The sequence below is a fragment of the Etheostoma spectabile genome, chromosome 20 (genome assembly GCF_008692095.1).
Source record: "Etheostoma spectabile isolate EspeVRDwgs_2016 chromosome 20, UIUC_Espe_1.0, whole genome shotgun sequence".
In the NCBI taxonomy this organism is placed as follows: Eukaryota; Metazoa; Chordata; class Actinopteri; order Perciformes; family Percidae; genus Etheostoma; species Etheostoma spectabile.
In genome coordinates, this window is record NC_045752.1 from 1606443 (window position 1) to 1624971 (window position 18529).

General features: G+C 38.5%; 1 protein-coding gene across 3 annotated transcripts; it reads left to right on the forward strand.

Moving 5' to 3' along the window:
- The first annotated feature begins 109 nt into the window (after nt 1-109).
- smc6 (structural maintenance of chromosomes 6) lies at nt 110-17879 on the forward strand. Of its 3 annotated transcripts, XM_032500816.1 has the most exons (27): nt 110-220; nt 1744-1902; nt 1991-2102; nt 3125-3230; nt 3949-4085; nt 5101-5162; nt 5595-5675; nt 5769-5870; nt 6506-6625; nt 6781-6876; nt 7172-7318; nt 7402-7490; nt 7582-7752; nt 7864-8042; nt 9020-9221; nt 9319-9433; nt 9526-9686; nt 10829-10964; nt 12036-12116; nt 12210-12380; nt 12619-12756; nt 12975-13120; nt 14162-14287; nt 14397-14502; nt 15163-15315; nt 15418-15515; nt 16057-17879. In XM_032500816.1, exons 2-27 carry the CDS (start codon nt 1762-1764, stop codon nt 16142-16144), a joined length of 3264 nt encoding a protein of 1087 aa, XP_032356707.1. In that variant the 5' UTR covers nt 110-220; nt 1744-1761; the 3' UTR covers nt 16145-17879. The 3 variants fall into 3 exon arrangements, 2 of the variants coding, with proteins under 2 accessions (XP_032356707.1, XP_032356709.1); XR_004327004.1 differs by lacking the exon at nt 16057-17879 and having other exon boundaries at nt 14162-14283; XM_032500818.1 differs by lacking the exons at nt 110-220; nt 1744-1902; nt 1991-2102; nt 3125-3230 and having other exon boundaries at nt 3954-4085; nt 5595-5655.
- The last annotated feature ends 650 nt before the right edge of the window (nt 17880-18529 follow it).

Below are 18529 nucleotides of genomic sequence, written 5' to 3' on the forward strand. Positions count from 1 at the left end.
TTATTATCATTACTATTATTATAAATAAGTTTTAAACTCTCGCAGACACAGGTGCGCACAGCCAATCACGCAACTCGCTTTCAGTTCCGTGTTTGAAGGCGTAGCAACAACCCCAACCGCAGTTCGGTTAGCAACGCTCTGACCAGGAAGTCTTTAGCAACGCTGTACTGGCTCCCGTCTCCCCAGGTTATTTTTGCAGGCTGCACACAACCGGTCAAGGGTAGGCGAAGTTTTTAATAAGCTTGTCATATTTGTTAGTGGTCCAAAAAAGCTAAATTTTACCAGAAGTTTGACGTGTTTTGTATGCTTTTGTTGCTTTTCAGTGGCCGCACTTTGGTCTTAAATCATGTAAAAACGTCGTCACAGAAAATGTTGCTAAGTCGTGGGAAAACACAGCATCTCGACTTATCTAGATATATCATGACTTAGTTGACTGAGAAGAGTGACTATATCATATATCTTTATCCACACGTAAAAAAAAAAAACTTTTGTAATAGGTTAAATAAGGCCTTTATCGAATCAGTTAGAAAATAGTTGGAAACACAAAACCCCCTGCAATCCATTTGTATCTGCAGCTGTCAGTAACACCTGCTACAGTTGAGCCTGCTGGTTTCAGACCGTTGCTTCCTGGCTTAAAAGAAAATGCTCACATCTCTTTTTTTAATGTCACACGCTTTCTTGTTGACACCCTTTTTTTTGTAATTGCGTCGTTTATAAGCTGTTCGGTAGCTATTGTAAAACGTTGCCCTGCAGTAAGTCTGAACACATTTTTAAACAGTTTTAAATGACCACTGTGAAAGTGTCTAATCGATGCTCTATTTAAAGCCACCAGACTTCTTTGAGAAAAACATCTGTCTCTGACATTTTACCTTGCAGAAGACAGGAGTTGCTGTTCCCCTGCCTCGACCCGTTAGTTTGGTTATACTATTGTGTGACTTTGGTGTTTTGAAATGGTGAGAACAAAGAATCTAACTTAGGCGGTAAGGTTAAGTGGTGAAACACAGATATAGACTTTTTTCAGGTGGTTATTTTTTTTAGGTGGCTTACATATGTTTAGCTGCTCCTCCTGTTTAGCTTCTATGTTGGGACTCCTGTCTGCTTCTCCAAACTGGGGGTAATGCACTAATAACACTTTAGGTAATACACATGCAAGACAGCATTAGAAAACTCACAGTGGCTTATAATGACAGCATGAGGCTGCTGCTGAATGCTTCAAGAAACTCCAGTGCAAGCCAGATGTTTGTCAGCGTTGGGGTACCTACCTGCTCTGCTGTTTTACGTAACCTGATGTATAGATTTATGTGTAGGGTATCTGAGTCAGAAAATGACATAATCACTGTTTTGGCTAACCCTGTACGTAGTTCTGTCAGATTCTCCTCCAGATTGTGGAACCATTGGCGAACATGTCTGTACACTAGACACTGAACATTGTGGAAGGCTTTATTTTTTATTTTAATTTTTTTGTATTTTGTATTTTTGTGTTTGTATATGTTCTTATTTTGATATGGATCCCCCTGGGTCTGAAATAAAGTTTATTATCACACTGACCATAAGTAGGCCTACCTTATACAATCCCATTTCAAATCTTACTTTATAGCTTACAACACCACCCAACTCAAACAGGAGAAAAATCTGTAATAGATTTCAACCTTACAAAATAAATACATTTTGTAAACCCTGACTATAAACGTAGAATGTTGCCTAAAGAGTCTCAGTGTGTCTTTCTGTTAAATTTATTTCTAGTGATGCTAATGTTTCAAAATGAGTAAGAGGAAAGTAAAAGTGGCCAGTGGTGCGACAGCTTTCAAGAGCCGCAGAGTGACTGCTGTGGGTATGGAAGATGCACCAGATGATAAGAAGCATCAGAGACCTTCCTCCAGCAGCCTCACTCCCTCTGCCACAGTGAGTCATTTCCCCTCATCGAGCACACATTCGTTGTCCTTACCAGCTCATCAACAGATGAATAATGTTTTCTACATGTGTTTTTTAGGGAGATATCGGCGTCATTGAGAGCATCACTCTCAAGAATTTCATGTGTCACCATTTGCTCGGTCCATTCCAATTTGGGTCCAATGTGAATTTTATCGTCGGCAACAATGGAAGTAAGAACCGGGTTTCTAAATATCATGTGATCTTCTGTTGTCTTTGGCTGTTGTGTCACAGTATGTACACTGCAACTTGACAATCTTTTTTTTTTGGTGAAATAAATAAGGCTGTAGTTTATTTAAACAAAGAGGAGTGTACTGTTTCTGTTGTGTATTTGTATGACTCAATTACATAGTTTATCAACTATGCAACTAACAAGTGTTTTTGTTATCAATTATTCTGCAGATTATTCTTCCATTTACTTTAATAGTTTGGTTTGTAAAATGTCAAAATTCACCCCACCCTCGTCCTGTCATGTCTCTACCATTGCTATCTAATAAAGGCATACAAATGCCCCCCCCCAAAATAATATTGATATAAATCTCCACAAGTGAAAAGCTGGAACTGGGGAATATTTGGGTTTTTGCCTGAAAACATTGATTAACCGATTTAAAATTATTTCATTAAATATTTTTGTCAATCCACTAACAAATAAATTGCTCTAATCACCCCTAATTAGGGTTGTCCCCTCTTAGTAAATCATTAGAATAATTAGTGTCTGAATAAGATGCTTTTAATCAGTTTTTTTTTTTATGGGATCTATTTGTTGTATCATAGTAATATTACATACAAATAGGCCTTGTTTTTTATGTTTTTTTATTAAAATCTTTACTGGAATCACAGTTGGTTTCCATAATACAGCACAACATATTTGCACATATTTTTCTGATTTTATATCATTCATTTTTTATATATTAAAAAAATACAATAAACTAATAGAAAATTAGTAATTTAAATACGTATGTGACTAAGGAATAAAAAAAGATTGTAGTGCCTTGTTTTTTATTGGGCATTATATATTTAAAGATGCTTTTGGATAAATAAATGCATCTGCGGAGAGAAAATAACACACAGGTGATTCTATGTGAATTTATTTACATAAATGGTTAGTTTTGCCTTTTGACCAGTACGGTCTGTGGTTTGCTTTCCATGCAGTGATTGAATATCTTGTCTTTGTTGTTTCTAATTTGATTCCCAGGTGGAAAAAGTGCAATCCTGACTGCTTTGATTGTAGGCCTCGGTGGAAAGGCCACTGTCACAAACAGAGGAGCGTCTCTGAAGGATTTTGTGAAGACCAATGAGACGTAAGTCACAATGTTACACCCAGTGAGAAAGATTCCTCAAAGGTCCCATGGCATGACAATTTCACTTCTTCTTTTTTTAACATTGATATGCGTTCTGCCCTGGGTATCCTGCTCTGCCTTTGATAAAATGAAAACTCAGATGGGCAGATCTGGAATCTTGCACCTTATGAGGTCATAAAGGGCAAGGTTACCTCATCTTACTCTGATTTGCCTGCCCAGAGAATTTGGCCCACCGATGAGAGAGAGAGACATCATGGCTAAGCAAAGTGGCAGTTGGTCAAGGCCACACCCCTCAGAAATGACACATACTAAGGAAAGCTCATTGTGGGACTGGCTCTAGTGGCTGTAATTCTGCACCAAGGCTGAATTTTGGGAAAAGAGACTTCAGATACAGTTTTAGGAGACCACTAAGGTCTATATAAAGAGACATCAGATACAGTATTAGAGGACCACTAAGGCCTATATAAAAGAGACATCAGATACAGTATTAGGGGACCACTAAGGGGTATATAAAGAGACATCAGATACAGTATTAGGGGACCACTAAGGTCTATATAAAAGAGACATCAGATACAGTATTAGAGGACCACTAAGGTCTATATAAAAGCATCCAAAGAGCACCATGTCATGGGACCTTTAAAGACAAATAAATCAGTATCCTTTAATGCTGCTGGAAACACTGTAATTTGGTCCTAAAACAGTATTATCTGCTCTCTAGTTCTGCAGATATAACAATAAAGTTGAAAAACAGAGGACCAGATGCTTATAAAAGGGACATCTACGGCGAATCTATTTCCATTGAGCACCGGATCTTTAGTGATGGATCTCGAAACTGCAGGCTGAAGAGCAAATCAGGTTAGTTTTGCTGAGTTACAGATTATGTCCAAATCTTACATAACCTTCCCAATATGTCAGCACACACTCTTTGGGGAGAAGACACACCACTTCACTCAGTTCTTCATCCCTATAATCTGTAAACATTCTTTGCTCTCAGTTGGGAACATTACTCTATAAACTTGCATGCATGGATTTTATATGTATGACACTGTTGTATGTAAATGTGAGGCGCATTTAAATTCACACTGACTGATGTATTTTACAAGTTGTAAATGTCACTGAGTTATCTTGTACATAAGGCGTATCATGCGTGGTGTCACTGACTCACCTCAGACTCTGCATAGTGTGGGTTTGGATAGTCTATATCCACGACGTTCCACTTCCGTGATTGCTCCGGTTCCTTCGGAAATTCTGCCGGATGTTCCTTCCTTCCAGAGACTACGTTACAGCGGCACCATGGCTCCGTCCGATGTTTAGCATCGCCCGAGATGATTGTGATTAGTTTAGAAAGAAATGGCAATAAACCAGATCATGTTTTTCTCCCATTACGCATGGTCTGTTGACTTGCCAGACCCTCCTACGCAGCGCTGTGGAGGAGGGTCTGGCAGTGTGAGGCTAGCATTCAAAAGACGACTGCCTCAGGGACCACTGTGGTGCTTAATTGGCTCCATTCCGTTAGCTTTCACCCAGGAAATGTTTGTGTCTTGGTAGTATTAGTTAAGGAGACCGGTGTTTTAATCCAAACCACTGTCTATTGTCTTTTTTTTATCTAGATATTTGTTTTTCTTTTCTGACAAAACAATTACAAGCCAAATACACATATCCACAGTCTTTTTTTCTAATCTTAACTAGTCCTTTTTGTACCTAAAGTTAACGGTTGTCGCATGATGATCCCCTTTTGAATTGGCCTCTGAAATGACCGGCATCTCATGGTGACCCCGGTGACAGTAGCAATGTCGTGCCACTGAGTTTCATGCTTACATTCTCATCTCAGGTTTGAACCACATTAATTGTCTTCTATCTTGTATTTCAGGACAACTTATCTCAACCAAGAAGGAGGAGCTGACCGGCATTTTGGACCACTTTAACATCCAGGTACTAACACTGTACAGCCCTTTTAAGTGTAAACCGGACATATTTTGCATATTACTTATTGTAAATTTCCATTTTATATTTATGATTCTTGAAACTTGCAGAACTTTTTTTTTCTTTTCTCTTACTTTTTTCATAACATGGGTGCTTTAAATGTAACAACTCCTTAATAAAAAAGTCCCGCACACTGTCCATTACACATGAAGATACTTTATTTCACAATGTTTCGATCACACAGACCTTCCGTTGGGTAATAAAGTATTTGCATCCGTAATGGACAGTGTGCAGGACTTCTTCAACAATTGTGACTGGTAACCTTTACTTTTTCCAACGCACTTGCCCAAAAAAAAAAAAGTGTGCGAAAGCCCTTTTTTTGAAATGTAACTACAATATAACGTGAAAGCCTCAGCAGAACTTTTGTTTTGTGTATTCCAGTTGGATAACCCGGTGTCCATTCTCAACCAAGAAATGAGTAAACAGTTCCTGCATTCAAAAAGTGAATCAGACAAGTATAAGGTGCACCACGGCCATTTTTATTCATGAGCTTCAACTCTTAAGATAACATCTGTATTGATCATAAAAGAATATTTCTGCACTTGTTGTTTGTAGTTCTTCATGAAAGCAACTCTGCTGGAGCAGATGAAGAGAGATTACGTCCACATCAAGCTCAATAAAACAGTAACACGACAACAGGTTGAGAGACAAGAGGAGGTACTGTGATTTAGAAAAGTAATTTTTTAATGTTGTTTTTAAGACATTTTATTTGGATTGGAAAATGTCTGTATTTACTTGAGCTATTAAGGCTGCACGATATGAGAAAAATATCTAATCGGGATCATTTTGACGTATGTTGCAATTTAAATATGATTCATGATATTGGAAGGACTGTTCATTTTTGTTTCATTAGTCTCCTTTTATTTAAAAAATAATAAAAGTTAAAAAAAAATTGTTATGGTGTGATTTATGCGAGCATCAGTGCCAAACAAAGTAATATTCTTTAGTCTGTAGGATACGATTTGCAGACCGGGATGTCTCTGCAGCATCCAAAATACTTAATTCAGAATAGTTTGACACATATTGTGTCCTTAACAAATATTGTTGTGTCTGTGTCTCATTCCATTTATTTAGTTGGTTGTACAATGAATCCTGCTTGTTTTATCAATTCTTTTGTTCTTCTTCCCATAAAGTACTTTGTAGCTTCTTTTTTGAAATGTGTTTATAAAGATAAAGTTACTCTCTTGTTTACCAGCTAATTAGTTTGTGCATGAAAAATTTAACATGTACGGTGTATTCTTTTTCCCAAATCAAAACTTGTCATTAAAGATCTCGCACATCTTTGTGTTCAGTCTCTCAAGGTCCTGAAGCAAGAGTTTCTGCAGAAGAAAGAGAGGTATGAAAAATTGCCGTCCTTCAGTGAGATAAAGGTGGTTTTGGAGAATCTGAAGAAAGCAATGGCCTGGTGTTTGGTAAGAGTTCGTCACTGTTTCTTTCAAAACGGAGAGAAACATGTATTCATTATAAATTCTAAAGAGTGTGTAGGAAGAAACTACATTAAATAATACATTTTCTTTTTTCTCTCACAATTTTCATTGAGATGTGGTCTTTTTTTTATCACTCTCAGGTCAAGGAGAAGGAGCAGTTGGTACAGCAGTTAAAGGAGGACGTTGAAAACGAAGCCAATAATTATAAACATCAGGACAACCTTCAGCTCTGTCAGGTGCGTCATAAGTGCTCCTGTTCTGTTCTGACCCTCCTTCAAACCTTTGCCACCATATGAACGCTATAGTGCACAATTGCTGAACCGACATGATAAGACAAGAAAATTGCAATTATTTTGACTGAGATTGTGATATGATTCTCAACATCACGAAAGGCTTGCGTCTTGTGGATGCTTCAGTATTGTTGTCATTTCTTAGAATTCCTCATGGGGGCAACAGGAACTACGCACTGTAGCTTTAAAAAAAAATATTGTGTTTAAACATTAATTTGCTCTTTTTCTAATCTTTACACAGACTATGGTCATACAAATAGAAAAGAAGCTTCAGTGCATCAATAGCAGAGTTACCAGCATGAAAAAGGAACAAGAGTCTCTATCAGAGGACCATCTGAATTTGAAAGAGCAAGTGAAGGCAGTCAGTAAAGTTCACAAGGAACAAGAGGTACTGATTGGGGAATATGATAACCTAATATACCAAGTGTACATTATTTACATTGGTTAAAGTGGCATGATCTTTTCCCATAGCTCGTTTATTTTCGGGCTGTCAACAAACTCAAACAGTCAGAGCAAGAGCAAAATCTTCTCGAGGAGAAAATTAGAAAGGCAAAAACAAGGTAGGGGAGTAGAAAGGTTAAATGACGTCTTTCCATTCATACAAATACATCTATTCAGTTGAAATGTTATCCTTTCCACACCGTGTCTTAGTGCAAGCCTGAACAACGAGGAAGAGGCGGAATATAGCGCACAGCAGAAGAAAATATCCAGTCTGAAAGAGCAGCTTGCAGAGCTTGAGAAAAAGTGCTCACAGCTGAATGATGAGATAAAAAACAAACATCAGGCACTTTACAAAGGAAAGGAGGAACGGGACAAACTGAGGTATAAGACATTATATTTGCTTTCACATCAATTGAATCAAACTTGAGTGAGAGCCCACTTTATCCATAGTCCAGTGAAATTTCCCCATCAAGCTCTGTTCCTGTTGACTAGATTGGAGGAAAGAAACATCCAGGTTTTGTACGAGTCCAAGCTGAGGAGGAAGAATCAGGTCCTCGCCAGTCGATCAAACAAACTAAAGCGGTTTGGAGATCATGTACCCGACCTGCTGGGTTCTATTACTGAGGCGTACGCCACAGGACGCTTTCGCAAGAGACCCGTTGGTCCGATAGGTGACTTTCTTTTTTAGTGTTTTGCTGGCTTGACTTCCTATCTACATTACTTAGTACTTAAATAAATAGTTTGACATTTTGAAACATATGTTTATTTGCTTCCTTTCTGAGGGTTAGATGAAAATATTAATATCACTCTCATGTCTTTCTGTTCAATATGAAGCAAAAGCCAGCAGGCTCTGACTGGAAATGGGGGAAAACAGCTAGCCTGACTATGTCCAAAGGTGACAAAATCTGCGTACTAGCACCTCTAAAGCTAGCTAATTAGTACTTAATATCTTGTGTGTTTAATGCGTACATATCAAATTGACATGTTGTAGTGGTACGGGGGACTTTGAGCTGTATTATTTATTGGCCGGGACCTTAGTAACTTCCTAGCTGCTTCCCAAGTCACTTATTTGATATCGCCTGGCTCCTCACTTGAACCCGAAGTCGCTCTGGTCCTTTTTTGGGAAGGCCGTCTCAAAGCTTTTATTCCTGCCACGAGGAGCTAACCCCACCCATCCAGCTGATGAATTCAGGTGATACTTCAGAGGAAAGGACTTCTCACCCCCTTTAAAACACATTGTTTCCTTTCTGCTTGTATTATTTTCTCGAATCTGCTCCAATGCTTCCTCAGTTGGGACGTACTAAGACCCGAGGATGGAAAGCAAGTGAAGGAAACGTGAATGCAATTTAAGGACCTGGGGCATACCCCTTCAGTCTGGTTGCCTTGGACAGAGCCATGGGAGCTGTTCCCAACGCCACGCTAACCGGCTGCTGGCTACTGCTTCATATTGGTTTGAAATCTTGTCAAGAAAGCTAACGAAAGTATTTGTCCAAAATGTCAAACTTAAAACTGAATAAATTCATCTGTAAAAGTGTAATTTAAACAGATGAATTAAATGACCCACTATGTTTTCAAAAATGGCAATATAGATTATTACTTTCAGTTAAATTGTCCATATTGTTGTTACACAGTGTGGTTTTGCTCTCAGGGGCATGCATCAGTTTGAAGGATCCCATGTTGGCTGTAGCTGTGGAGTGCTGTCTGCGGAGCTTCATGAAGGCATTCTGCTGTGACAACTACAAAGACGAGGCGGTCCTGCAGGAGCTGATGTCTCAATATTACCCAAAGGGCAACAGGCCACAGATCATCGTCAGCCCTTTCTCTGAAAAACTTTACAACATTCACGGACGGTCAGCAGCAGCACCATTTCAGATTTCTTGATTTCTTTTTAATTTTTTTTCTGGCACATTTCAAAGCTACATTTTTTTCTTCTCTATTGTTTTGTAGGAAAGCGCATAATCAAGAATATCCGTCTGTGCTGGACATAATCACAGCGTCAAGCCCCGTCATCATCAACTGCCTGATTGATATGAGGGGGATTGAATCCATTCTCATAATCAAAGTAAGCGGGTGCACTAATGTCTGTTAATGCTGATTCTCGCACGTAGAGTTTTTTGAAGACTGATGAAGTATCTGAGCTGTGTTTTATCATAGGAAAAAGAAAAAGCGAGGAGAGTCATGCAGCAAGGCCGGCCTCCTAAGAACTGTCGTGAAGCCTTCACCATGGAGGGAGATCAGGTGTACCCAAACCGTTATTACACCTCCGACATCAGCATGGCCAAATATCTTGGTGGGGATCTCGAGTCTGAAATAAGGTAACAAAGCTATTTGATATAGTTGTTATGCAAAAAATAAAAACTGAAAAAGGGAGAAGAGAAAAAATTCCACGTATACATATTTAATTGTTAATTTAATATTTAATTTGTTATTTTGTTTTATACTTGTTAAGAGTGTATTATGTTTCTTTTTTTCCCATTATGTGTCATAAAATGTTTTAATACTGTCCATTTTAATATTGTCTGATTTTAATGTTGTTTTGCACCCCGGAAGACTAGTTGGTCATCTAGGCGCCAGCTAATGGGGATCCTTATACTAAACTAAACTAATGATAGTTTGGGGGAAGAAATAATCCAACCTGAAACCCAAGTTTAAACCAGCTGCTGGAAGTGACCTGGGTTTTAGGTTCAGCTTCTGGTAAAAATACTGTGCTTCACCTTTTCAAGACTAATAGGCAATGGTGGAATGTAGTACTTTTACTCTCAAGTAGTGTATTTCCATTTAATGCAACTTTATCTTTCTTAGAGGTAAATATTACCTTTTTCACTAGCAAGATAGCAGAGAACGGAAAAACCAACTGCTAAAGTGAGTTGTTCAAAACCTTTCTTTTTAGTAAACTCTGTTAACACAAACAATGTTCTCAATACTGGAGTCCACGTGTAAAGCCCCTGGTGATACTCGGAGCAAAGTTTGATGTTGTGTCAAGCCTTCTTAGTGTTTTAAAAATAGGGATTTTGATGCTATCATAGTAGTGCCCCTAACACTCCCACTCAAAAGGACATTTGTCCGAATTAAGCTTTTAAATGAAAGTTTGACTCAGGTACATCCACAAAAAGACCCTAGGTTGCATTTTGGCGAGAGTTATGCTTCAAGTTAAGAAACACTGTGTGATATTATTGACATTATCTTGTGTTTATGTTTAATAAATTTCCCGTTCTCAATGCTGCATTAATTCTATTTGGTGCTTACACTGAGTGAAATACTTTATTTTTATAGTGTAGCTTTACTCTTGTGTCAAATGGTAATGTGTTCTGCTTGGCTTTCCAGCAGAGTTTGTAAGATTTATACGTTTTCAGAAGAGGTGTATTGTGACTCTTGTTTTCTCAAATGTGGTAAACTTACAACTATGTGGAGTTGTGATTTGAGATTTAAAAAAAACAACCAATGCTTCCTGTCCCAGCATGCTGGAGTCCGACCTGGAGAATCACCAGGCTCAGCTGTCCAGGTTTCAGCTCCACGTCACCTCTGTGACAGAGGACATCGTGAGAATGGAGAGCGAGCTGAACAGCACCATCATGACCCTGAAGAAGACTCTGGTCAGTGAACTCTGGCAGGATGTGCACCAGAAGCTGGTTTGACTTAACAGAAATGCTGTTTGCTTCACATTTCAGTCTTCTCTTCTGACTCTGTGCTTTTTCATTTGTATCCGTCCTGTTGTTGCTTTCTCTCTGCTTCTTTTTCTGCTTTTTGGGAGGGGAAGATTTATTATAATGATTAGGGCTGCATGATATGACAAAAACATGCAATATTGTTGTGATAACGATATTACTTGTGATGAATAGAAAATGGTTATTAAAGGTCCCATGACATGGTACTCTTTGGATGCTTTTACATAGAAATTAGTGGTCCCCTAATACTGTATCTGAAGTCTTTTCCCCAAAATTCAGCCTTTGTGCAGAATTACAGCCAATAGAGCCAGTCCCACAATGAGATTTCCTTAGTATGTGCCATTTCTGAGTCTGTAGCTTTTGAGGAAGAGAGGGGGGAGGCAAGGTGGAGGCTGGGGGTGTAGCCTTGACCAAGAGCCGTTTTGCTCGTTTCTCTCTCTAATGGGTGGGCCAAATTCTCTGGGTGGGCAAAGCAGAGAAAGGGGAGGTAACCATTCCAGATCGGCCCATTTGAGCTTTCATTTTCTCAAAGGCAGAGCCAGATACCCAGGGCTCGGTTTGCACCTATCACCATTTCTAGCCACTGGGGCACCATAGGCAGGCTGGGGGAACTCATATAATGTTAAAAAAACCTCACAAAGTGAAATCTTCATGCCATGGGACCTTTAAAGAGTACTTAGGTCTGCATTTCTGCTGCTTTCAGTCTTCTGCTAAAATAAAAGAAATTGCTGGTTGAATTTAAAAAAGTGAAAGGAAATCCTTTCCAACATTCTTAAATCAAAGAAATGGAACCATTAAAAAAAGTTACATTTTAAAGCACAGTTTTCTACTGATATTGTGCACACACAAAAAAAACTGAGTGTCTTGCCTGTCACGTGTTTATTGCGGCAGTTGATATTGCAATGACGATAAAAAACTATATTGTGCGGCCTTAATATCGATGCCGTGCATTATTATTTAAAACAACAACTTCTGTTATCTTTCGCGTTTTCAATGCAGGTCTCTGTGAATCAAGTCAAGGCGACAATAACGGAGCTGGAGAATGCTGGCGAGGAGCACATCGACGACGTCAGCTCCTTGGTGATCACTTTGTTTTTAATTGTGCCCCCTTTCCAAACAGACATACATCCTACCACATGTTGTATAAATCTTGTCTTCACATACTTCTTTTAGGAAGAAGTTGCCCAAGAGAACCGACAGAAGATCGAGGCAGAAAAGCAGACCGTTCATGAGGCAAAGACAGAGCTCGATAATCATCAGAAAACAGCAGAGGACATTGAGTCCAAGTACGCTTCTGTTAGAGTTCGGCTTGATCAGCTTTCTGAAGACACAGAGCCGTTAATGGTACAGTAGAGCATTGTTGTATTACTTTGTTTAGAGGTGGAAAATAGTTTCAGATATTTAAAAGATGCTGCTGTTGCAGTTGCGTTTCGGTACACCCGTCCTCAGATTAAAAATTAGTTTAAACTGTGGGTTGTTTGAACGTAAAGGCTTTTTCAGTTTGACAACACTGTTATTCTTTTGGAAGACATGAGCTGTAGTGATAGTGAGAATGATTATTATTGTTTGTTGAACCCAAAAGGATGAGCAGCTGAAGCTGGAGGCTGAGTGTGCGAAACACAAACGAACCCTTAAGATTTTAGAAAACAAGCTTAAGGCTCATGAAGACAACATCCAAGCTATGAGAAGTGACCTCGCCCAAAGAGAAGAAGAGTTACAGGTAACAAGAGCTGCTCCTGATTTGTTCTACAGATTACTATCAACTGTTTTTACTTTATGCATATATATTTGAGGCTTTTTTTTTTTTTAGCCACATAGGTTCTATAGATTAACAACTATACTAAGCTGTACAGATCAGCTAGCAGTTAGTAAACTCAACCAAAGAGATGATTTACACTTTACTGTCAGATTGTCATCAAAGCTCACATGTGATGGCAGGAATATGTGGCCAAAGCCACAGAGATCAGTCCTGAGCGGCAGCAGGTGACCCGCAGCCCCAAGAGCATCGACACCGAGATCACTTGGCTGCAGAAGAAACTCAAGGTGTACGAGAGCAACCACGGCGAGCACGAGCAGGTGGTCAGGTAAGAAATCCCACGCTTTCTATTAACGGGAGCGTTACCTCACAGTGAAAACAGAATCATTTTAGCTTTATTTAGTACAAAACAGAAACATTATGAAAGTCGAGTCACCAACTGTCACGTCCGAGTCAAGTCTCAGGTCCCCAGTGTTCGGGTCCAAGTCCGAGTCACCAAAGAAGAGTCTGGGTCGAGTCACCATTACCTGAGTTTTAGTCTGAGTCGAGTCTTGTGTCCAGGACTTGAGTACTCCATCACTGCCTGTTACACATAAAAGTAGTCAGACACTTTTCTAAATTCCTTTGTCCAATCTCATGATCTCAAGTCCAATTTCATAAATCCTCAAGTCACAGAGTCCAGAGAATAGCGACTTGAGTACCAGTCCAGGACTCGAGTACTCTATCACTGGTGAGACCTGTGGAATTTACAAGTTCCTTCACAAATAAAGGTGAGCTAAAAATGTGATGCATTAGTTTTGATTACTAACTACCCCAAATTATATAAAGTGAAGGCGCTCTATCTCACCCAACTATACAATAATGAAATGCTGCTTACACATTACTCCGCCTGTAATATATACTACATATAAATACAATTTCATTTAATGACTTTTTATAGTTTTTGTACACTTTTTGCTGATGTGTATTATGTTTCATTTTAAACTCTTAATGTAGTATTTTTACAGTGTGGAATTTTTATTTTTAATTATGTAATGGCTCTAAATACTACCTGAAATTATTTCTCCACTCCTGACCTCATACTTGATCTTTGCAGGCCAGCTAAGTTAATTAGCTATCTTAGATCCTTTACTGTTTATAGCAACATTTTTTAGTTTGTTTTAGGTAGAAGAAGAGTCAGAGGAGCCTCCTAGCTTCCTTCTGTCTTATTTTAAAGAGATTTCTTCTGCCATCGATAGTTTTTCCTACTTAATACTTCAAACCGATCTGCCCGTTGGCATACCCGAATCATCTTCTGGCCTCGTTTTACACCTGCACACTGAAGACTGGAATCAGACAAATGTAGGCTGTCATTTTCTGCCCTCATTAGGGAGTACGCTGAGGCCCTCGCTCTCTACAAAGAGAAAACCAACCAAGTGAGAGATCTGCGGAGGTTCATCGATCGACTCGACACCATCATGTCAGACAGGCAGAGCAGATATAAAACAATGCGTAGGTAAATGCCTGCTGTCTACTGAGTTTGTAAAACAGTCCACAAATGCATTGTGTTGTAGTGTTTAGTTGGCAGTGTAAGATTCTTCTTCTTCTTCCTCCTCCTCCTCAAGGTCCCTCTCGGTCAGATGCAAGTTATACTTCAATAACTTTCTGATAAAGATGAACTGCTGTGGCTCTATGATTTTTGATCACAATAATGAGACACTCTCAATCTCGGTAAGTCTATTTTATCTTTTTAAAATATATAAATTATTTCAAAAATGTGTTTTGTTTGTTTTACAGCATTTATTTTGTAGCACATTTGCTGTATTTAAAAAAAAAAAATGGAACTAGACTCTAAGAGTATTTTTAAATGCAAATTACAGTTATACCAAATCACATTATATTGAAGCTAAAAGACGTGTTACACAGTTACATTTAAAGTAAGATGGCATATCCTGGTGACCATGGAAGTGACGCATACTTGGCTCATGTGCACATATCATACTTCCTCTGTCTCCCATCATTTCATAAAAGCCCCAAAAATGTCTGAAACAAAAAACTGGAACTTGCAACATGCATCCTTCTTTTTTGATTTATTAAGTTGCAAAGAAACTTCCGCACGCTGTCTAACTTTAAATTTAATAGCTGTCAACTTTCATCCAGCAAATGATGATTCATGATGATGTATTTTTTGCCTGATGAAGGTCTTGTAGTACCAAAACGTTGCCAGCTATTGCATTTATCTTTCCAAGTTAGACAGAGTGCGCAAGATTTGACCGTCCCCTTCCGACGTACCTGTCCTACGTTGTAGCTGTGCAAAGTATTTTTCTGTTCTTACTTTATGAAGACAACAAAATACAAGTAATACACAAACCTGTTGTGACACACGTGAAGGTGACGCCTCCAGGCAGGGAGGATAATGGTGCGAGTGACATGAGGTCGCTGTCTGGTGGTGAACGCTCCTTCTCCACTGTTTGCTTCATGCTCTCCCTGTGGGAGATCACCGAATCACCCTTCAGATGCCTCGATGAGTTCGACGTTTACATGGTGAGCGCTCATACATAGCACCCACATACACAATTTGTGTTAAAAGATGAATAAAAGTTTGTCTCTCACGAACTTTGATTAACCTTTTTTTCTTGCATGTAGGATATGCACAATCGCAGAATCTCTCTGGATCTCCTCCTGGAGTTGTCAGAGCGGCAGCACCTTCGACAGTTTATCTTCGTTACCCCCCTCACCACCAGGTGGCGCCCTTCTTGATGTTTGTCTCTATTGACATGCTGTCCTTAACATGTTGAACCATTTGATTTTACACAAATTTCACTTTTACAATTTTGTTTCCTGTATGAAGGCTAAAGCAGGCCATTGGATGTCGATTTTTTAAATTGGTTATCTAATTGGGAATAATTGCAATGAAATTGTGTATTTTTATGGCATTTTTAACTGATTTGTGAATCGTTTTTAAAATGCTTTTAGAGTTCTACTATTTTTTACTTACCAGTAGCTCTTTCTATTGCTCAAAATTATTATTTAAATGAGATAAAATATATCATTTTTATAATTTGTTATTAGTCCTTTATTAATAGATTTTTTTGCATCATTTGAATACTAATTTAATAAATAAATATTTGAATAGAGTTTTAATTATCACGGTGCCATGCTGCAGCTGGCATATTCTTCTGCATACGTTGGCATTGTCCCTCTTTGCCCTTACAAAGACTTTATTCACTGTGTCAGTAATGTTTGATGACTGATCTAATTTTACCCGTGGTTTGTGTCTTGCAGCCATTTGCCTAAAACCAAGCTCATCAAAATCCACCAGCTTCAGGATCCAGAAGGAGATCGTAGTGAAAGGGTGGATGACAATGTTTGAACTGATCTCCAGTAACAAAAACATAAAAAGTGACAAGAAATAAATATGAATGTTCATGTGCCCGCTTGCTGTAAAATTAAGTATTGCTGTATGGGTAGGTTTGTTTGCTAGGATGAAATCATGTCTGTGTTATGAAACCTAATAATTGTGCTAATGCTGTAAATACTCTATTGCCAGGACACAGAGGTATGTTAACTTTTTAAACTATTTTTAGTTTTCACTTTGGCGGCTCTGTTGCCTGGACGACTGGGGACTCTTAAGAATGTAGATGAGTTTGTGCTAGGGTTGTAGTTCTGTAATGGCGGCAGAGAAAGATGTGTTTGAAGCCAATCGGTCCGTTGTGACAACGCTGCAGAATATCCAGAGGTTAAAGCCCAAGCATGCACAATCTCGGCTGAGTTTTGTTGGTGGCCATAATGTTGTGGCCCTCTTCCCCACGGGGTTTGGTAAAATGTTCTTGCTCAGTTAGTCTTGAAGGAGTTAGCTAAGGCTAACGTTAGCGATGCTAAGCCAACGTCACAACCAAACGTTAGCAACTGGTTATGGAAGATCCAGAGTGGCTCTGGGCAGATCCAGTAGTTTTAAACTTCAACAGAGTTTCCGCCTTCAAGGAAGTTAACACTTGTCAATGGAGAGTGGCCAGACTCTCTGTACAAATGAAATGTACGAGAGCCTAGAGTATATTGATTCCAATGGGAGAAATGAACGTGACCACAGATGACGACCAATTCTTTCACTCCATAGCCAACAATATAATATAATATATAGTAAATATTGGACCCACTTTTTACTAGCCACATATCGCAAGAACATTCTGACACTAAAAAAATTTCAGACGGACACATCAGGAGAAAATTAACTCTGCTTGAGACGCCTCAGGAACAAACTCTTGTGAGATCTGGCAACACAGAGAAGCTAACATCAGCTAATATTTGCAAATTCCCTTACAAAACTAATTTTCGTAATGCTAAATGTGGCTTTTAGCTGTGTAAATATTAATGTTAGCAAAAGAAAATATTAAATTAGGCAATTATAACTGTTCATCCATCCACACAACATTCACTGCACTTTCAAATGAGGCCACGCCCATTTAGAAGACAGGAAGTATGTACCGTTTCATGCCATTGGTGCAGCGGGTAATGTGCAAGTACCATCCACACATTTTGCCATTGCAAAACCAAAAAAGAACAGTTCTGTCCGTGCTGAGTCGTGCTGAACCATACAGTGGAAATGCGGCATTAGTATTCTGAATATTGTTAACATTTAGTCAGTCTCAATGAGAGAAAGATTCTTTTCAGATTGTATTGCATATATATATATATATATATATATATATATATAATATATATATACACACACATAGCAAATATTTGACATGATTATATGGTAATTACTACATATTATAATAATGATAAGATAAGTTTATCTCTTTTTTTCATAAAATTAACAAAAAATTAACACTGAAAACGTTTTTTATACGGTTTGCTATTTTTGTTACACCTCAGAGGTCTGGTACCCGAGAGGAAGACTTTTACTGGACCAGGACTCTACTGAACCTGCCAGTGCTAATACTCTGCTACAGTTTGTAATTTTTCATATTTGGCTCCTGTGACATAACCATGTACACTAGTGCTTTCAGTTCTCTCCCTTGTAACGCTCATCTGTAGCATTAGTTAACATGTTACTTCTGTCAAGTATCATAACTATTGTTACAATACATTCTGGATAATCTAAACACTTGTACTGGTCATACTTTCCATACATAGTACTTTTTTACAGATGGACAAAATAATACCACAAAAAAATACTTCTCAAAATGACCCTTATTTGATTCCGTACCATGCCTTCAATTCGTTTATCCACATCAACACTATTATATTTAACACAGTCTCAAAGTCTTCATTTTCCCATTAATTACACCTGCTACAACATGTCTTTTGAAAAAGCCTGGTGATGGTTTATTCATTTTAATCACTACAGAATAAATTTTGGGTGCAACACATGCCACATGTATAAAATAATACAGTCACTTGTATTATGATTTTTCCATATTTGATATAAACATTTTACAAGACAAAGACAGTGACCGGACCGAAATGTATAAATAATATAGACTTTAAAAATGGGAGGGTTGGTTTTTCAGTTATGTTATAGACTGGACAGTGAAAAGCTTTTGCAACCTCCACTACTTAAGTGGACTACAAGCAGACACTCAGTCCGTGCTTGCATAGCCTAGGAATGGGGAAGCAAAACTGTTGAAAGAGAATTTCCGCAATAACTTTAACCTAAATCGTCATCCAGTTGCCGTCTCACACTGAAACGCTCTTTCAAAAGCTTTACCAAGCGCCTCGCTTGAGAATCCTGCATCTTTAATGATTGTTGCAA

Bases quoted from the DNA above. Each gene is read 5' to 3' on its own strand.
- smc6 (XM_032500816.1), top strand. From the start codon at position 1,762: ATGAGTAAGAGGAAAGTAAAAGTGGCCAGTGGTGCGACAGCTTTCAAG. The intron at 3,231-3,948 runs GTAAGTCACAAT...TCTGCTCTCTAG, and splicing joins TTTGTGAAGACCAATGAGAC to TTCTGCAGATATAACAATAA. The intron at 5,676-5,768 runs GTGCACCACGGC...TGTTGTTTGTAG, and splicing joins GTGAATCAGACAAGTATAAG to TTCTTCATGAAAGCAACTCT.